General features: G+C 41.1%; 3 protein-coding genes and 1 long non-coding RNA gene across 4 annotated transcripts; 2 read left to right on the top strand and 2 right to left on the bottom strand.

The window, feature by feature from the left end:
* The first annotated feature begins 843 nt into the window (after nt 1–843).
* LOC133144143 (sodium-dependent neutral amino acid transporter B(0)AT1-like) lies at nt 844–4,532 on the top strand. The gene is made up of 12 exons (XM_061266613.1): nt 844–1,146; nt 1,216–1,356; nt 1,616–1,753; nt 1,812–1,993; nt 2,060–2,170; nt 2,658–2,770; nt 2,842–2,970; nt 3,080–3,236; nt 3,299–3,503; nt 3,589–3,748; nt 3,837–3,999; nt 4,067–4,532. Exons 1-12 carry the CDS (start codon nt 948–950, stop codon nt 4,274–4,276), a joined length of 1,908 nt encoding a protein of 635 aa, XP_061122597.1. The 5' UTR covers nt 844–947; the 3' UTR covers nt 4,277–4,532.
* Nucleotides 4,059–14,146, bottom strand: LOC133144147 (uncharacterized). The gene is made up of 4 exons (XR_009710599.1): nt 14,115–14,146; nt 5,818–5,950; nt 4,875–4,987; nt 4,059–4,194 (listed from the first exon to the last, which is right to left on the bottom strand). It is a non-coding gene; the product is annotated as an uncharacterized LOC133144147 (long non-coding RNA).
* LOC133144146 (sodium-dependent neutral amino acid transporter B(0)AT1-like) lies at nt 4,916–8,973 on the top strand. Its single transcript, XM_061266615.1, has 12 exons — nt 4,916–5,129; nt 5,798–5,938; nt 6,010–6,147; nt 6,268–6,449; nt 6,524–6,634; nt 6,706–6,818; nt 6,891–7,019; nt 7,382–7,538; nt 7,609–7,813; nt 7,890–8,049; nt 8,118–8,280; nt 8,363–8,973. Exons 1-12 carry the CDS (start codon nt 4,931–4,933, stop codon nt 8,507–8,509), a joined length of 1,845 nt encoding a protein of 614 aa, XP_061122599.1. The 5' UTR covers nt 4,916–4,930; the 3' UTR covers nt 8,510–8,973.
* On the bottom strand, nt 9,586–12,050 carry marcksl1b (MARCKS-like 1b). The gene is made up of 2 exons (XM_061266614.1): nt 11,739–12,050; nt 9,586–10,992 (listed from the first exon to the last, which is right to left on the bottom strand). Exons 1-2 carry the CDS (start codon nt 11,823–11,825, stop codon nt 10,432–10,434), a joined length of 648 nt encoding a protein of 215 aa, XP_061122598.1. The 5' UTR covers nt 11,826–12,050; the 3' UTR covers nt 9,586–10,431.
* Nucleotides 14,147–20,029: the final 5,883 nt, after the last annotated feature.

Genomic DNA, 20,029 nt, shown 5'->3' with positions numbered 1-20,029 from the left:
ATTTGTGTGTGGCTTGAAATGATAAATATTCAAATAAAGTTTCATATTTGAAATTTCCATTTTCAGTGTGTATGTAATAAATATAAGAGGGTGACAATAACAAAAAAGAGTTTGACACTCCTACACTAAGCAATACATAAAATATTTGCAGATAATAACACTCCCACACACGCACGAGACTGTAAAACGTGATTGAAAACAAAGCACGAGGTGCATTATTAGCCAGAGCACCTTTAATGAAAGGGGCGGCCATTTTTTAGAAACTACCCCTAACATCGGTTAATGATTGTACAAACTTGATTGGATCTATCAAAGTTGCTGTACACAGAGAAAAATAAAATCTAATAAAACCGCACAATGTTTCCGCACTGAAAAGTAACAACAGAATCTTGGCACTGGAGGAAATTAAATGCATAAAGCAATATAATCATCATAGCATGGTTAGATTAGATAAAAAAAAAAAAATCAAGCATGGTTTGATAGTGAATGAGCATGCAAGGACAATCAAATTAAATATATTTAAATAATATAAAAATCAATTCATGTTTTTCCTAAAAGTGAATATTGTTTGAGAACCAACCACATTTGTTTTATTTTTCTTAATAGAGAAATTGTGTTTATATATATTATCTTATCATCGCATCGACCCTTCGCCTCACAAAACGATGCGAGTCATATTTCTAGCGTCAGTGCAAAGTGTGGGTGACGACCAATCACGTGATGCATTAACCATTGTCAAGAAGGCGACACCTTTTCCCGCTCGACTTTGCTGACATGACATAATAAAGCATTTGGACAATGAGCTACTGATAACTGGATAACTCAACCCCCCTACTGGGAGCACGCAGTGGCGCTTGAAGAACTCGAGAGGGGAGGACGCTCCACACAAGGGAGGAGATTAACGTGCCGTAGCGACTGAGGGAACTCTCGACCGTGACACAATCAACATGAAGCTGAAGCTACCAAACCCGGGACTGGATGATCGGATCCCTTCTCATGGGGAACTGGAGAAGCTGGAAATGGATCAGGCGGGGGATAGACCCAAGTGGGACAACAAAGCCCAGTACCTGCTCACCTGTGTGGGCTTCTGTGTAGGTCTGGGCAACGTCTGGAGGTTTCCTTATTTGTGCCAAAGCCATGGAGGAGGTATGCTTGCAAGAAATTGGAATTTTAATTTATGTTGAAATTTGAAACTGATTGCTTCCCTGTGACTAGGTGCATTCATGATCCCCTTCCTACTCCTTGTGGTTCTGGAGGGAATCCCGTTGCTGCACCTTGAGTTTGCCATCGGACAGCGTTTGAGGAAAGGCAGCGTTGGCGTGTGGAGGTCGATTAACCCGTACTTGACTGGAGTTGGTGGGTAAAAACTACTACTGAATTACACGTACAATAGATATTTGCAAGAAATAAAGTTGATAATTGCTCATAAGATGCTTAAAGATGGTGACAAATCACTACTTTTGTCTAAATGAAACTCTCAACTGACTTCAACATAGTTCCTTGGAATAAGATGGAAGCAAATCACAATTTTTGTCTAAAAGAAACCACTCAACTCACGTCAACATAGTTCCTAGACACCAAAATATAGCTCCAAAGAAAACTTTAATGCTTGCAGGTATATCATCTTTGATGGTGTCCTTTCTGGTGGGCATGTATTACAATACCATCATGGCTTGGATCATGTGGTACCTCTTCAACTCCTTCCAGGATCCTTTGCCATGGAGCCAGTGTCCACTAAATGCTAACCTCTCAGGTATGACCATTGAGAGGTTAAAAAATGTCATCAAATGAACTAATAATCATTTATATAGGTCTGGTGGACGAATGTGCACGCAGCAGCACTGTGGATTACTTTTGGTACAGAGAGACCTTGAACACATCAGAGTCCATTGATGAATCTGGAGGTCTGCAGTGGTGGATGGTGCTGTCCCTGGTGGCCGCTTGGACCGTGCTCTATGTCTGCTGCATCCGCGGAATCGAAACCAGCGGAAAGGTCCGAGCGTCCTCACAATCTGAAGCGTTCGATAACGTGTTGACCTGTGTGACTTTCCTTATCCAGGCTGTGTACATCACGTCTACTCTGCCGTACCTGGTTCTGACTATCTTCCTAATTAGAGGACTCACTCTGAAAGGTTCCTTTGAGGGAATTAAGTTCCTCTTCACACCAGACGTAAGCATTGATGACAATTTATCGTAATATTTCTAATTTTTTTCTTACCCCTGTAATGAGACAAGTTGATTCATACAAATACATTTCTCCGTAGCTAGCCATGACTAATCATCATACGCATATTTGATAGGAAAAACAGTGCCCTCTGATGGAACATGTGGGTACTGCACGCTTGAGCACAGTGGAAAGTTTCTTGGATTATGTCGAGTCTGCAAATAGCAAAAAATATATTATACTATAATTGCGCAATGGCTGCTGGAATCAACACCTCACAGGAACATCTTCATAAAATGAATGTCTTTCGATTATTACGTTGGCAAGAAATACAATTTATGGAGCTATCAATTTTTATGATTCTGACACCTTAGGGGGGATTTCGTTTGACGCGTATCCTATCAAAGGTTACGATCTTGGCATGTGATATTTATGTAATAAACATGAGCACGTTTTTGCTTTGTAATGTTCATGTCATATTTTATTATCAAAGGTGGATGAGTTGATGAATCCTTCAACGTGGTTGGACGCCGGCGCTCAGGTGTTCTACTCCTTCTCGTTGGCGTTTGGAGGCCTCATCTCCTTTTCTAGTTACAATTCTATCCAGTGAGTAAACATCACAGTCGGATGAAACTACATCTCCACTTTTATTGGATTAATATTTGATTTCACGATAGCAACAACTGCGAGCAGGATGCCGTTCTCATTTCCATCATCAACGGCTGCACGTCGGTGTATTCCGCCACCGTCATCTACTCCATCATCGGTTTCAGAGCCACTGAAAAATACGACGACTGCATCGGAGGGTGAGTGATGATGCAATAGTTGTCTTCGATTCCTTAAATCGGATTATAATTTGCTATTATTTTGTTAAGCCACTATGCTAATTCAAAAGGTTTGTTTCCCTTTTTGCAGCAACATCCTGAAGCTGACCAACGCCTTCGACTTAAGTGAGAACAACATCACGGAGAGCAACTACGACAACATGCTTATGTACCTCAACCAAACCAGTCCGGATATTGTGAAGGATTTGCAAATCCAGACATGTGACATGCAGTTCTTCCTCAGTCAGGTATGTGGAGTGTTTCTGGACATGACAACATGTGTGCTAACGTTTGCCCAAACTTTCCGCAGGGGGTGGAGGGAACAGGTTTGGCCTTTATTGTCTTCACGGAGGCCATCATAAAGATGCCCGTTTCGCCAATCTGGGCCGTGTTGTTCTTCATCATGCTCTTCTGCCTCGGTCTGTCCACTATGTTTGGAAACGTGGAGGGAGTTGTGGTACCCATGCAGGATCTGAATTTATTACCCAAAAAATGGCCCAAAGAAGTTTTCTGTGGTAATGATTTGTTTACATCCGATTGCGGGACACTTCATTAGGTACACCAAATGGATCATTGAGAATAGAACATTTTGTCTTTTAGGTTTGTTCTGCTCTATTTCTCTTGCCTTTGGCGTCATTTTTGCCCAGCGCTCGGGGAATTACTGGTTGGCTCTTTTTGACAACTTTGCCGGCTCCATTCCTCTTCTGGTCATCGGGCTTTGCGAGATGATCGCCGTTATCTACATTTATGGCGTAGATAGGTATGTTCCGCCAGGAAGTTAACGCTTTATACAATCATTATCACATCTTTCAATGGCATTGTGAGATCTTGTCCTATCTGCCGCACAGATTTAATAAAGATATCGAGTTCATGATTGGACACAAGCCCAACATCTTCTGGCAGGTGACATGGAGGGTGGTCAGCCCGCTCATCATGGTCATCATCCTGGTCTTTTATTTCGTCACACAAATCACAAAGTCTCTCACTTATTTGGCCTGGAATCCAGAATCGGTAAGCATCATGGAAATTTTTATTTTTTTATTTTTTAAACATTTCCCTGGATCGTTTCACCCCACAGGAGAACTTTCCCACCCTCGAAGTGCGAGAGTACCCGAACTGGATTTCTATTATTGTCTTCATCCTGGCCGGCGTTCCCAGTTTAGTCATCCCAGCCGTGGCCCTCTTCAAATGTTTGCAGAGGAGATGCTGCAAACAATCGGATGTCAACGATGACAATGTGAAGACTATCTCTGCTGAAATCCACATAAATGACAAAATGAGGTATTAGCTTGGTTCTACTTGGTTTGGGATTTTTCTTTAATCTATTAGTACTCTTTATAGGAGTGTTTATTTTCATTTTATTTTTTTGCGAAAACTGCTATGTAAATCTTCCAACGCACATTTGTGTTGTTAATAGTGAATTTGTCATAGTGCTGCTGGATTATTGTGATATTTAATATTGTGTGTACTATTCGTGTAATGTGGAGTTATTATTTTAATTAATCTGTGAATAATACCTATTTTAACAGTGATGGATCAATAAATGTGGCATTTTTTTATCATACTATTTGGTATTTCTGTGTGTCTTGCAATATTTAGAAATCTTTGCTATTCATTATGTACAGACTGAGCCAATTAATAGTTCTAATGAGGTAATGTCAAATTTATAAATCTAGTTCTATAAAAGGCATTTTCCTATTAAATAATCCAAAATTGATTTATAGTATTTAAAAAAAAACATACTTCAAATAGTATTTGACAATTCAATTGTGGGTATATGAGGGTAAAAGTGCAGAGTGCATTAGCTAATCTGCATCTGCAAAAGATAATAAAGTGATTTCGACATTGCTGATTTGTGCTTTGAACAAGAGGTAATAAGTGCTCACTCAAGCGCTTCATCGGCCGGCTGCAGACCACTCCGCTGCTTCAGTTTTTGGACGACATGAAATTGACTCTTCCCAACCCGGGATTGGATCTGCGGATCTCCAGCCTTGAGGATCTGGACAGGATAGAGAAAGAAGAAGCTGATAATAGACCCAAATGGGATAATAAAGCTCAGTACATCCTGACCTGCGTTGGATTTTGTATCGGACTTGGCAATGTGTGGCGATTCCCTTACTTGTGTCAGAGCCATGGAGGAGGTAAGATGGAGACAATTATTTCCAAGACGATTAAGGACAAAGATCTCAAATTTTTCCTCCGAAATTGGCTCGTCACTTCTATTAAAAATCACTTTGTGTCCTTTGTGCCAGAGGTCAAACGGCAAGTTGAATACATAACCCATGCGCGACAGCTGAAGTGTAAAATCGCCACCTTTTGTTAATCATTATCGGAGTAGAAGTTTCCCTGAAGAATCCTCAGGCGGTAGATTGAGTGACAATTACATAAGAGATGTGACTGTTTATCTTGACTAGTTTAAAGGGAGTTCCGAGCCTAAATATATAAAATGCATGTCCTACAAACTTTGGTAATGATTGTCTTGTCCTATTTAACATGTCATAATATGTACATTTAACGAGCATACACACACTCAGGACACTGACCTGCACCGATTCTGTGATTTCGTGTCACGATAACGTAACGCAAAGGTATATATGACAAAACGCTGACTAGACATGGCAGCCTTAATTCTGTGCAATTGTTATTAAAATGCATTTTATACATTACTGTTGTCTTTTATATTGTTTTTTGGGAAGGGCGAAAACGGATTAATTGCATTTGCATTCATTTCAATGAGGAAATATTATTTGACATGTGAATTATTTTTTATCATCATCTTTAAAGTTTGTCAAAATGTGACATTTTCCAGGAGCCTTTTTGATCCCGTACCTGCTCCTGCTGGTATTAGAAGGAATGCCCCTCTTGTTGCTGGAATTTGCCATCGGCCAGCGTCTTCGGAAAGGAAGCGTTGGAGTGTGGCGGGCCATCAGTCCTTATCTGACTGGTGTTGGTATGTTGAATCCTACCAACAAAAAAAAAAACCATACAGTTTTTTTCATGATGCTGTATGTTTTTTTTCAGGTATTGCCTCCATGCTGGTGTCCTTCTTAGTTGCTTTGTATTACAACAGTTTGATAGCTTGGATCATGTGGTACCTTTTCAATTCCTTCCAAAGTCCATTGCCTTGGACTCAGTGTCCTCTCAATGAGAATGCAACAGGTACCTTCTGTGAGATTTAAATTTTATTTTTGCATGAAAACAATTCATTAGTTTTCCTTAATAATGGCTGCTAGCTTAATGCAACACAAGCCCACCACTAACGTTTCTGGATTTGCTTAGGTTTTGTAGCCGAATGTCAAGAGAGCTCCACCGTGGACTATTTTTTCTACCGGGTGACCCTCAACAGCTCAACGTCCATATCGGACTCTGGGGAACTCCACTGGCCCATGGTGGTGTGCCTTTGCTGTGCATGGACTGTTGTATGCATTTGCTGCATCAGAGGGATAAGCAGCTCGGGCAAGGTGCGTTGTGATGAGATTCTGGAATAAAATGCAAGAGATGTTTTTAACGTGCGCCATTTTTGTTTTGACCACAGGCTGTGTACATCACAGCCATCCTGCCATACATTGTGTTGTCCATATTCCTGATCCGAGGGCTAACCCTGAAAGGCGCCGTGAGCGGTATTCAGTTTCTCTTCACCCCAAATGTACGTTTCAAATATCAAGTGTACCTAATGAAATGTCTTCGAAGTGGATATCAGTAATGGATTTGTTCCAGGCGGAGGAATTGATGAATCCAACAACGTGGCTGGACGCAGGGGCTCAGGTTTTTTACGCTTTCGGTCTGGCATGGGGCGGGCTTATCTCATTCTCCAGCTACAATCCCGTTCAGTGAGGCTCTCATTCATCATCTCCACATGTCTTATGTAGATGATGCTGATGTTTTTTTTTTTTTTTTCCAAGTAACAACTGCGTGCAAGATGCTGTCATCCTGTCGGTTGTCACCGGCTTTACTTCCGTGTTTGCTGCTACCGTTACGTATGCCATCATTGGCTTCAGGGCCACGGAGAAATATGACCTGTGTTGTAGTGAGTGAGTACGCTTCCCTTTATATATTTCTTTATTATTATTTATTTAACAGCTACCGTACGTTTTGGACTACAAGCCGCGGCTTTTTTTGCAAATTTTGAACCCGGAATCACGAGTTTTAAATGGTGCGGCTTATCGTCTGGTGCGGTTTATAGTCCGAAAATTACGGTAATTCTGATTTCAAGTTAGCCGTGTTGCGCAATTACAATTTAGATTAATTGTTGTTTACAATGCCGGCCAGAGGCGGTTCTAGCTCAAATGGTGGCAATGGCTACTTTTGGCCCCCCAAGCCCCCCCAACCCAAATTGATGATGTCTGAGTTTCACTTAAACATTTCTGAGCTTCTCATTTCTTTTCTTTCCTAGCAACATCCTGTCATTAATAAACGGATTCGATCTCCCCGAGGACAGCATCACTCCAAGCACTTTCGACTTGGCCTTAGAAAATCTCAACAGCTCCTCTCCCGAGGTTGTTCTTGGACTGAACCTTAAAACCTGTGACTTGCAAAAATTCCTCAGTGGGGTAAATTTGTCATATTAGTTGTTGTTTATAACATGTTGTGTCATGTGACTAACGTGGAAAATGTATCCAGGGAGTGGAGGGAACAGGTCTGGCATTTATTGTTTTCACAGAGGCCATCACCAAGATGCCAGCTTCACCAGTTTGGTCTGTTCTCTTCTTCATTATGCTTATCTGCTTGGGGCTTTCTACCCTGTTTGGCAACATTGAGGGAGTGGTGGTCCCCTTGAGAGACTTGGGGGTTTTCCCCAAAAGGTGGCCCCATGAAGCCCTGACTGGTATGGGCCACTGGATAAAATACCCAACCGTTAATTTTCATTTTGACTTTAATTGCTTTTTTTTTTTGCGTTTCAGGAATAACGTGCCTCGTATCTTTCGTCATCACCCTCCTCTTCGCTTTGAATTCCGGCAATTATTGGCTTGGACTTTTTGACAAATTTGCCGGATCCATTCCGCTTCTGACGATTGGATTCTTTGAAATGATTTCTGTCGTTTACATATACGGCATTGACAGGTAAACCATAATCATTATGAATTTGGGTCACTTTCTGAAACTCTGTGAGAACTATCCAAATATTTCAGGTTCAACGAGGACATCGAATTCATGACTGGACGCAAACCAAACATCTTCTGGCAGATTACGTGGAGGTTCATCAGTCCTCTCATTGTCCTGGCCATTTTAATTTTCTACTTGATAATCCAAGCCCAAGAAAAACTCACCTATTTAGTCTGGGATCCTGCTTCTGTAAGCATTTCACGTAATCGACTCAGATTCAACGTTTTCCTTGTCATGAATCATCTAATAATTATGTTTTATGCCTCAACAGGAAGCGTTTCCATCTTTGTCATCCAAAGCATATCCGTCTTGGATCAATGGAATGGTTTTTCTCTTGGCGGGGGTTCCGAGTCTAATCGTGCCTCTGTATGCATTGTGTAGGTATATCTTTGTGTGCTGCAGGCGACGAGTAAATTGAATAAGATAAAGCTCGTTTGACATTTTAAAAAAATATATAATGTTAAAATGATTTTAGAAAGAGATCATGTTTCTTGGATTACATAACAATAGCCACCGGGTGGCAGTGTAATCCAGGGGACACTAACCTGTATGAAACTGAGAGCTACTTCTTGGTAACCAATTAATACAAGATTCTAGCAGTTTAAGACACACTTTTGAAATTCCTTGTAATTATGTAATCATTATTAATTAATTATATGAATCCATGTGGTCCCCAGGGGGGGGACCTGATGCCCGCGGCACCATGTTTCCGTTTTTGAAATCAGTACAGCCCTTATCAGGACTGTCAGGGAAATGTAGCCAAGGTTTTTATGATGTGCCAACAAAATAAAAAATGTTACAAAACAGAATATCCTCACGATAACTCTCCGGGGCCACGTGAAGAATGTGTGTATTATGTAACTGCTATTGTTGAAAGCCTGATCTAGATTGAGTTGTGATGATTTTATTAGAAAATGTAAAACAAATAAACGAATCTCTGTACTTTAATTGATGCTTTGGAAGACTTAAAAAAAAAAAGCAGAACAGTTAAAAATCTGTTGGGGTTAATTAATCACATCAATTGAGAGAGGTGTGTTGTTCATTCTGAACACGTATCCATAACCAGTTTGAGGGGGGGTGCACACTTTTGCAACTACATCTCAATTTCTTTTAGATTTAGACCCATTCTTGGAAAATATTTTTTCTCGATTGCGTTTAAAAATAATTTATCATGGTCTGATTTTTTTTCCGCAAATATCTCGCGTTTGAACAGGGGTGTGTAGACTTTTTATAGATACGATCTACGACCGGGTCTGTGAATGGATTTTGCTGCATAGCACCACTCTTGTAGTTATGTGTAAAAAGATCTGAGATTATGAATATTTCATTAGCGTGCTAATTTCTCACCTCATACTAATGATTCACTTGTGTCACAAATTTTGAAGGAAAAAAAAAAGAAGCTTTTGGCCTATTAAAATTAGTATTTAGGTCACACTAAAACGAAAAAATTCTTGACAAGTTGTGTATGGTGCAAAGAAAGATAAAAGTCACATCCACGGGCAGGTGACCAACATTTATTTACCATTATCAACTTTACAATAAAACCAGTAACATCTGTCAACATTAGCAAAATAAAGAACAGAAATCAATCCAATTGTATTTACAGAGACAAAGCAGATTCAGGCTCACACACGACAGATAAACAACTCTGCTTCATATCAAACCGCAACAGTGAACATAGCAAGCTGAAGTGTTTTTTTTTTTTTCCATAGTAATAAAATCAAAACTTGTCTATAGTTTTTTTTTTTTAAACAAACAAGACATAGCTTCTTTTAAGATGGTTCCCTATAATACACCACAAAATACTTCAAATTTGGATTAAAATATAGGAATGTAAAAAGTTGGCGAGTCTCTTCGGATTTATTTCTTGTTTTTTTTTTTGTAGCTATTTAACAGTCATTTCAAGTGGTGTTGTCCTCGTTGTTCCTTTTTCGAGCTTCTTTTCTTCACAAAGGAGGCATCTTGTCTTCTTTGTCAAAGTGGGGGGGGGAAAGATGTGTCCTTTATCAACCTTTCGTCCGCTTGGTGTTGTCGTCTTGCCGCCGCGCCAAAATACCTCAAAAGTCAGTCAAGGTCCAGATGTCGAGCAGGAAGTGACCTAGTGAATCTCGTCTGTCGTCTTGACGAAAAAGTGGCACGTCGAAGGAGTCTCTCACATACATGTGTATATATTTACATATACATATATCCATATACATATGTATACATATACACATATATATATAAATATATATATACTCTTAAATTCTCTCTCGCTCTCTTTCTCTCTCTCGCTCTCTCTCTCGCTCTCTCTTTCTTTGAAAAACAGTTCAGCCAGTTCATTGTGAGCGGCACATACAATTACTCCTTCTTTTCAGAGGGGGCGGGGGTCGAGCTGCTCTCCTCTGTGGGTTTCGAGGCCTCGGGGGCTGGAGCAGCTGCCTCCTTGGCCTCCTCCTTGGGGGCGTCCTCTTTGGCTGCCCCCTCCTCAGCTTTCGGGGGCTCGGCCTGGGCCTCCTCCTTCACCTCCTCCTTCTTCTCCTCCGCGGCGGCAGCGGCGGTGGCTCCGTTCTCAGCGGGTTTCTCCTCGGAGGCGGCGGCGGCCGCTGCCGGTTCCTCCTTGACGTTCTCGTTCTTCTTGCTCTTCTTCAGGTTCAGCTTGAAGTTGAAGGATTTCTTCAGGGAGAATTTCTTCTTCTTCTTTTTAGGGGTCTCCTTGGTTGCGGCGTCGCCGGCTGCAGCGGCTGCGGCCTCCCCTTCGGGTTTGGCCGCCTCGCCGTCGGCGGCGGGCGCGGGCTCGATGGCGTCGCCTTCCGCGCTGGCTTCGGGCTCCTTAGCCGCCTCGGCCGAGCCATTAGTGGCGGCGGCATCCCCGTCGGGCTTGGTGGAGACATCACCATTAGTCTTCACGTGTCCGTTCTCCTGCAAAAATAAATAAATAAATAAAATAATTCATAATTTATTTGTGAAAATTAAATCAATAAACAATAAAAAAAATGACCCCAGGGTCATATTTGGTCCCATTCCAGTCGATTCAAATCACAATTTCTCCTCATTTGACAAGAGCATCGTCGTGTTCATCAATCTGCGTCGTCTGGCTGAGGCGACGCCTTGCAGCTCCACAGTGAGCCGATACGCGGCAGTAAAGTCACGCTGAAGACTCGGGGTACCAGACAGCCCCAACAAAGACGCGACTGGAGAGACAAGCTTTTACTTATTGTTGATTATATAGGGGGGAAAAAACGAATGAAGATCATTTTAACTAGTTGAATATTAGTTTTCCTCAATTAAACCTTAAATTCAAATGACCAGTTAAATCCCCTTAATGACCTTTCGATTAAGAGCAAAATGTGAAAGATGTATTTGATACAATAGAGATAGCAGGCTGACTTAAAACAAGGACTGGCGGACGTGCGCTCAAGACGCCCCCTCCCCCTCTTTCTCTTTTTTAGAATAAACCTCCTCCAAATGCATTTATTACTACTCCATCTTAAAATTCCTTTTACATGAGCGAGGATGCTGAAAGCCCCACCTGACTCCCCCCTGGGAGGGAAAAAACAAAATCTCCCATTCATAGGGAATCAATTTAGACAACGCATTTGTATTGTTGCGCGTCTATGCAAACTTTTGCGCGACTTCTCATTTGCAAAAAAAATGGTTTGAATTACCTGGCCGTTGGTTTTGACAGCCGCAGCATCAGCGGCGGCGGCGTTCGCCTCCACGGCCACCTCTCCCTTGGATGACTGAGATCCCATTGTCTTCTTTGTCTGCCTCTTCCCAAAGCAAATGAAAAAGAAAAACTAAAAAAGACTGGCCCGAAGTTAATCCAACCCCAGGTCGAGTCGCGTATCCAGCGGTGAAGCAACGAAAAGTGTATATTTGGGAATTGTTGTATTTTTTTAAATGATTCCAAGTCCGTCTCGCTGGTACTAGTCACTCCGGGGGAGAGAGCGCCTCTAAACTCATCAGCGCTTGAACGCAACGCTTCAACATACAACAGGTTTGGGGCGACACCCGGTGGGCGGGCGTTGTGCTGGTTTCAACCAATCAGCGTCCTGTCTGGGGGAAAGTCTAGCAAGCTTTGACCAATCGCAGCAGAGGACCCCCAGCAATGAATTGAAACGGTTCAACTCGTTTTTCTACTGTTTTATATTAATTAAATTAGAAATAAAACAGTATAAAAGCCTTCCTTATGTTTGTTTTACGTTTTTTTTTCCTTTGTCTTTTAGCTTTGATTTGCTTTGATGGCTTTTATCTTGTGCACTTTCTGACTTTCTTTGTGGCGCCGTTGTGTGGCAGCCTTATGAGAGCCTATTGAGTTGCGCTCATGCCATCTGTGTGTCTTTTGTATACCCACTCTGTGGTATGGATACTGCTGGGGCCTTAATTTCCCCACCTCTGGGGATCAATAAATATTCAATCAATCAATCAATCAATCAATCAATACATAACACATTTGCCATTAATCTAATATCACTTATAAGATTTACGCTATAAGATAAAAGATATAAGATCATTATCTTAAAAAATATCTCATCTGACTTCAATGTTCCATTTTTACTTCATTACAGTAAAATTGTTTGTACTTTATTACTTCCAACCTCTGAATAGAAATGTGTCAGGGCTACTACGGTAAACTCTACATGTTTTGACCTTTAGGCAAAAACATGTAACCTTTAAATGACTCAAGGACGAGATTTTGATGAGTCAGTAAGGACTTTTCGAATTTCATTACACACACATGCTAGCACTCGCACACACACACAGATGCCATCTTTTTCACTTTCACTCTGACTAGTCCTAAAAGAAAGGATTCTTTCGTCTGTGTTGAGCAACTTTTGTTTTCACTATTAACAAATGTTTGCCCAGTGTTTATTTAACACACAGTTACACACAAGTCAAAACATTTCTTCTTAATTCTGTGGCTATCGATCGAATATTCTACACAGAATTGATAACTGGAGAAGGAATTTGATGTTTTTCAGGATTTCTGTTGCTTGAATTGCAGTAAATGCATCCATACAACAAAAAGAGCCATGGCACTATCACACAATGGTGAATGGAGAGTTCATCTATTGTCTCTATTGTTCATATATTTGTTGAGTTAAAAAACAAGATCAGCATTTAGACGAATGGTATATCACGTTGAGTCCTCATGGTTGCATGACTAGATTTGTTGTTCACTTCCGTTGGTCAACAACATACCAGAAGCTACAAAAAAAAAAAAAAAAATCAGTCATCGGGATGATCATGCACATTCCACCTGATCATTTTCTCCCATGTGCATTTCTCGCAACAGCTGTTAAAGCTACACATCTCAATTACGGGAAGAAAAGAGTCTCAGTGTCCGATGTGACAAATTGATCTTTGCAGCAACCAATCAGGGAAATTGATTTTGTAAGACTTAGGAATATCGGAACCAAGCAAACATGTTCTTATTTTGCAGTCACAGCGAGGTGACGACCTTTTCTCACACACATATCACGCTGTATCTATCTATTTGGCCTTGTAAATGTCATAATAATGTATCCACTGTGTGCTGTGGAATGCCTGGCACGCAGGCGCTCGTGTCTCCTCCAACCGTCTTTTTTCTGTGAATGGGCTTCTTCAGCCCGCTCGAGGTAATATTTTAACATTTACGGATGGAGAAAGATCAAGCGTTTCTTTCTTCTACTTTCTTGAGAAAAAAAAAAAGGCGCTTCGTGGCGGTGATGACGAGGAGGAGGCGGTGATGATGTTTGTAACATGTGCGTCGGTGTGTTATGTGCATATAAGGGAAGCATTGTCATGGGACGACCACTTGGGGGGGGGGGGGCGATTCTTCACCCATGGATCACACATAACGCACACACACATACAAAGCCGGGAGGGCGTCAGCTGTGACAGAGTTCATAGAGTACGACCGAGGGTTGGAATGCAGAGAAGAGAAATATGGAGCTCGGGTGATGGCTACGATAGAGTCGAGAAGACCTTACATGGAAAAGATCGAAAGCGGTTTTGATGTTGATGTCAAAAAATTGCTTAACCACAAAAGTCACACTTACTGTATGTGTTGGTATGCTTCGATTAACAAAAAGGAAGTGGTGCAAAAATGACAGGAAGGTTAAAAAAAAAAAGAACATCTGTGGAAGGAAGTCAAAATCAATTTATAAAGTGCAGTTTAAATGAACGGCTTACAATGTCAGATTAGTTCTCCAATTTCAAGTGTCCACTTCTTACTTGAATGACTCAATCTGAGTCTGACATCCAATTGAGCTCATCACTCTTGTTACTTTCTCCATTTCTTGTTGACACCATGTTCCACCTCGGGTTATCCCTCAAATTGTCTCTGCCCTTTGACCCCTCCCTACACACTTTGCTTTGATCACTCGCTGAAGCTTTTCCGCCTGAGGCTTGTCTTGCAACACTGCCCCGGTCAGGAATGCTTTTGGTTTTGGTCCAGGAATGCCAGACCCACCTTCACCTGTCATTTATTTCCATATCAGGACTATGTCATCCATTTGAGGTTCTTACCAGCCGTCTCCTTGCAGTCAATGAGGCTTTGTGTGTATATTCGCGGACGTCTGGATCGCATACTACGGGTGAACCCGGTCTCCCAAAGGGGCCCATTGTTCTGCGTCTCATCTCGCTATGGATGAGCATCGGGGTGGGCGGGGGTTGACAAAAGGGAAGCCAAGAGGAAAAGCGACGGAGGAGACAAAGGATTATGGGTATGAAATAAAAAGGGTGCCATGAAAGAGCTCAATGTTTGTGGACACCCTAAACAAAGCAGGAATGTCATGTTTAGGGGATGAAGTTAATTATTTTTGTGGGGGCGAAAACAGAGCCTGGCTCGGATTATAAACACAATTCTAATCAAAAGCAGCCTTGCTGTGGTCATAGATCCCATATGGCCTCGTGGTGGACCTGACAGATGTCCGTGCTGGACAGAAGCAGGAAAAATAATCACGACTATGGAGCTCTGATCTGCCCAGGCGACCTGGGGTCAATGGGTCGGGGAGTTTGTGGTAAACAAGTCAAGCAGGAAGCAGAAAGGAAAATTATTTTAATTGCAAACGAGGGAGCAACTGTTTTGTGTTGCTCACGTTTCATTTCACTCTCAGGGTTTACCGATAAGTGGAAATATTTGGGACTTTCCATTGACTGAATTTTGAACAGTCACCAATGATGCATTATAAAAGCCAATTGTGGTATTTTCCAACTTCGTTCTCTGTCCACTTCCTCTTTCTTTATTACAGGGAGGCGGGGTGGGTACTGCTTATATGCCATTGTGTACTTTTACAGCGTAATGCAAAAATTTCCTGAATTTGACCTTTTAAGAACTCGATAACATTTTGTGGTTCCTCTCCAGGAAATTACTCAACTTTACGACACATTGCCGGAATCTTGACATATGATAACGAGCGTAAATAAGAAGAAATATATAATATAATATAATATAATATAATATAATATAATATAATATAATATAATATAATATAATATAATATAATATAATATAATATAATATAATATAATATAATATAATATAATATAATATAATATAATATAATATAATATAATATAATATAATATAATATAATATAATATAATATAATATAATATAATATAATATAATATAATATAATATAATATAATATAATATAATATTTTTTGTTGTTGTCAGTAAAACATTTAAAAGACTTAAAAGAGAGTAAAAATAGGTTTGGGAATCAGTGATCTAAGAAACGACTAGACTAATTACAATCCATGGCTACTGTAAACACACGTGTACATCTCCCCCCCACCCACACACACCCCAGGCACACGCAGTGCTGGAAATGGTGTCAGTCTAGTATAAATCCCTTTTGACTTATGAGCATGCCTTTGACCTTATTGCCATGACAACGGCTTCTACAGGATAATAACGTTGTGGCAACGCTGACACGCTATGACACAACAACGCAGACGCTCATTGTGTGACGTGTCGCTCAGAGCTTTTTTTAAAATATCTTCTTTCTTTCTCTTGCCTGTCGAGCTTCAGGTGCTTTTTTTTTTTTTCTCTCTTTTCTTGATGTGACCTAAATTTTTGTGTGCAATGTGCTCAGTAATGTGTGTAAGGGAATTTAGTTAGATGGAAAGGTCTTGGAGCTAAAAAGGAAAAGCATTTGGTAGTTGCTTTCAAAACAAGATTGATAAAAAGGTAGGTCAGGGCTCATTGCTGAGCATGTGCATTAGTGTGTGTGTGTGTGTGTTTCAAATCTGTGTACACCCACGCAAGAGTCCTAAAATAAATGCTTCTCCTTTCATACATGTGAGCACATTCAGCAGTGCTGAACAACACATTCACTCCCTCCCCTCCCCTTTCCTCTTCTTCCTCCTCCTCATCTCCCCTTCACTTTCGAAAATGTCAAAGGACAACAGGGGATGGGGAATTACGAGAAATAGAAAGTAAAACAGAAGAAATGTGTATTCAATTATTTCTATCACCTTAACATTATTACTGACTGTAAGCGTGTTACCCAAAGCTAATTTTTTTCGACTTGCGCTAAGAATTTCTTTTTTTTTTTAGTGTTTTCCGCTCATAGCTAAAAATGCTAATTCCTAACGTATTATGTATCTTAAGCGACTTGCCATGTTTATTAGCAAATCCTTCATAATTAAATGCTGTTCAGGAAAGAAGCTTAGTGAATTACTGGATGTCATAACTACGCCTATTTCCATCCAATCAAAAGACTCCGTTTCAAAAGCGTCCTTTCCAAAATCCAAATCCAGGATTCTCAATGAAAACCACTTTTTGCTCAGGTAGTTTGCAATCACACTGAGTTTACTACCTTTTGTAAGTCCCGGCTCATTCAGCATTGGTGAGTAACACTCGGGAGTGCCCACTTGACAAAATATAGTGTATGATGCATAAATGGACGGGCGTGAGTCAGAGGGGAGAAACGCTGATGAATGGCTTGATGGCACACTGACCCACTACTTTGCAGCTGCGTGGCCAGTGGCTCCGCTTGGCCTCATGAAACAGACACAGACTGATACACGCAAATTAATAAGGCCTTTTAACTGGATTTAGAAGTCCCTTTGCGCCCCTAACAAGCAAAAGGCCTTTTTATATCCGCTTATTGTCGGGACTTTACACATTCACCATTGTATTTCTCGTCGGCCGCCGACGATGAGCACGGAAATGTTTCGTCCCATTTGGGGTAATCACCGAGCGGTCACGAAAGAGGAAGCCATGTAGCGTCTGTATAGGAAGCTTAAAACTGCTTTCACTATTACTTTTTTGTCGACACAGCCTGCAAATCTGGTAAATTTATTTTGGGAAAAGCACGATTGAGTAAGATTGGAGCAAGTTGGTAAAAGTTCGTTAACCTTTTTGCACATGCTTTTATAGGTCATATTAGGAGAACTTGCTAGAAACCTAATGTATCATAAAATACGACGATTGATCAATTATACGGAACTCACCAGAGAAAACACACCTCGGCCATTTTAACTAAAGTTAAAAATGAAAAACAGACATTGTAATTTTTTTTTTAGGATTTTTTTTTCCCACCAAAATGTAATTAGTGCTTCTTTGGCATGTTTCCCACTTTGACAAATATTCATGGGAATTTGTTAATTAGTTTTGGTGTAATCCTCCTAAGCAACAAACAAACGTCAATTAAAACAATACATTTTGCCTTCACGCTTGGCAGAGTTCAATTTAATTTAACCTTTATTTATTCAGGTAAAGCAACCGAGAACTCATTTGCAAAGACTCCTCTTCACCTTATTTAGCTTTAGAGCCATTCCGCTATTGAATATGCAAAAAGCCAGTCATCCAACCATATCATGCTCAACCTAACCCGAATCAGAGTCGCACAAGCCGCGGGCAGGTGCTTTTCGAGGAACCCCGTTGAATTTGCATCGCTTGCTTTGCGGCCATTTTGTATTGCGTGCATTCTGCATGTCGCGTTGAGGTGACGAGAAGAGAAAGGGCAGCAAGTGGCCCTTTGCTGAAATATGCCCAGCCTGGAAACCGAGCGTAGTGGGGTTAGCGTTGGCATCGTCAGCGATAAACACGCGAACATTGGTTGTGTCCTCCCAGCACACCCTCTGGGCTGGCACATGGAGCAAGAGGGGGGGGCGAGCCTGTGTGTGCCCAAGGATGAGACTGAAAAGAGAGCAGGATGTGGCGATGGCAAGATGGCCGCACGGCTTTGAAAAATAAAATTCATTTGGCTCCAGACTACATCTAAAATGCACCAAGCGGAAATATTCCACCGTTCAAACACAGTGGCAGAATCCCAAAATGATTCCATGGTGGCCGTTTTATTTTTTGTCGTGCCTTTTAGAGGGTGGAAAGCGAGGGTAGCGCTAGGGGGGGTGTTATTATATAAATTACTGTAAAAAGGAGTGATAGGCAGACAGCGAGATGTGTCGGGAGTGAGCAAAGGCGGAGAAAAGCAAAAAAAAAAAGGAGGGCTGTTGTGTGTGTTGACCTAATTCCATGCAAATGGCGGCTCCAGTGGCAGACAAATGTTGGCGCTCCATTCGACGTCGTAATTCCAGAATCTGGCTTTGGGCCAGTCGTGATTCGCACGCATGTCATCTATATATACATATATTAAGTGCTCCCTAATGATCGATTAATCTACCCAGTTAACAAGGGAAGGGAGAATAATAAAAAAGCGAGCTCTCAAAAAGCGGCCATGACACATCTAGCCCAGGTTGCCAAATAAAACCGAGCAGGCTCATCGGTTTATTCTCATGTATTGTTCCACATGGTGAATATATGACGTTTTATATCTGAACTGTGCACGCTGCAATATTGTAATTGCTTTCCTCCCAAGCATCTATAAAGGTGTTTTATTACTACTGTTAAAAGCGGACATTGCTGCGCTATTATCTAAACGCTGCTGAGAGCTGCAGAGTAGTTTCCAACCTGCCCAGGACAAAAAAAACGGATTCATTCTAATCAGACTGTTCGAATTGACACGATTAATGATGCAGAATATCGGCGGTGAACATCTGCTGGTAGCAGTTGAAGATAGTGTCAGCGTATTGGGAAAACATTTCAACACCAGCAAATCTGGGATCCAAATAAGTTGCTTGAATGGTTGCCGGAAATAAAATTAAATATTTGTTGAATGAGAGGTCAAATAGTTGAATATATACTAAAGGCATTGGGAGATTGATTCCTCAAGGTTTATTCTATTTTATGAACCTTTTTTTTACTTTGTTTGGATTCTATTTATTTTATTCCCCATTATTTCACTGTTTCAACACAATTGCGTCATTGACCAACTCGATCCAGCTACTCGTGGCTTGTCCAGGTGTGCCTTATTGTCTCATCTGTTGGTTTCTATTTAGTTCCCTCCTTTCCCTCAGTTCCAGTTTGATTCTATTGGTTCCATACGTGCATCTCTGTAGTGAGCATTTTTTTTTCTTTATGTTGCAATAATCTTCAATTCTGCTTTTTATTTTTTGCAACATTGTCTGTGATGTTCCGCAAGTTTGGTCAGTTTAGTCACGGCAAGGAAACAGAAACTTCTCATTTTTGAACATCCATGAAAAAGCTTCACCGGAATGTCCTTGCTTTTATATTCAAATGATCCCGACTACAAAGGCTTGTCATTTTCACCCCCCCAAAAAATCTAAAATCCAAATCGCCGCTTATATGCTTCATGTGATCAACAGAGGGCTGATAACCATTTCCGAAATCTTTCGTCAAATTCAGGAATGATTGGAATTCAATGCACGGCCACGCAATCATCCTTTGCATCCCGTCTCGTCCTTTTCATCAGCTCACAGAACCTTTCTCTTCTTACAACTCGTGGAAGCGCAGACACAAGAGGCCATTGAGTCTACCGCCGCCTCATTTAAAATACAAACACACAGATGCTATCTCTTGCCCCTTTTCTATATCAGCGCCCAATCAGCGCAAAATTCCCCTGACACGGCTAGATAATGAGTCATCATTCACTAACACACA

This window comes from Syngnathus typhle, linkage group LG20 (assembly GCF_033458585.1).
Source record: "Syngnathus typhle isolate RoL2023-S1 ecotype Sweden linkage group LG20, RoL_Styp_1.0, whole genome shotgun sequence".
NCBI lineage: Eukaryota > Metazoa > Chordata > Actinopteri > Syngnathiformes > Syngnathidae > Syngnathus > Syngnathus typhle.
This window is presented reverse-complemented; position numbering and strand designations above follow the sequence as displayed.

Bases quoted from the DNA above. Each gene is read 5' to 3' on its own strand.
- LOC133144146 (XM_061266615.1), top strand. From the start codon at position 4,931: ATGAAATTGACTCTTCCCAACCCGGGATTGGATCTGCGGATCTCCAGC. The intron at 7,020-7,381 runs GTGAGTACGCTT...TTTCTTTCCTAG, and splicing joins TATGACCTGTGTTGTAGTGA to CAACATCCTGTCATTAATAA. The intron at 8,050-8,117 runs GTAAACCATAAT...CAAATATTTCAG, and splicing joins TACATATACGGCATTGACAG to GTTCAACGAGGACATCGAAT.
- LOC133144143 (XM_061266613.1), top strand. From the start codon at position 948: ATGAAGCTGAAGCTACCAAACCCGGGACTGGATGATCGGATCCCTTCT. The intron at 1,147-1,215 runs GTATGCTTGCAA...CCCTGTGACTAG, and splicing joins GTGCCAAAGCCATGGAGGAG to GTGCATTCATGATCCCCTTC. The intron at 3,237-3,298 runs GTATGTGGAGTG...AACTTTCCGCAG, and splicing joins TGCAGTTCTTCCTCAGTCAG to GGGGTGGAGGGAACAGGTTT.
- marcksl1b (XM_061266614.1), bottom strand. From the start codon at position 11,825: ATGGGATCTCAGTCATCCAAGGGAGAGGTGGCCGTGGAGGCGAACGCC. The intron at 10,993-11,738 runs GTAATTCAAACC...TTATTTTTGCAG, and splicing joins CTGTCAAAACCAACGGCCAG to GAGAACGGACACGTGAAGAC.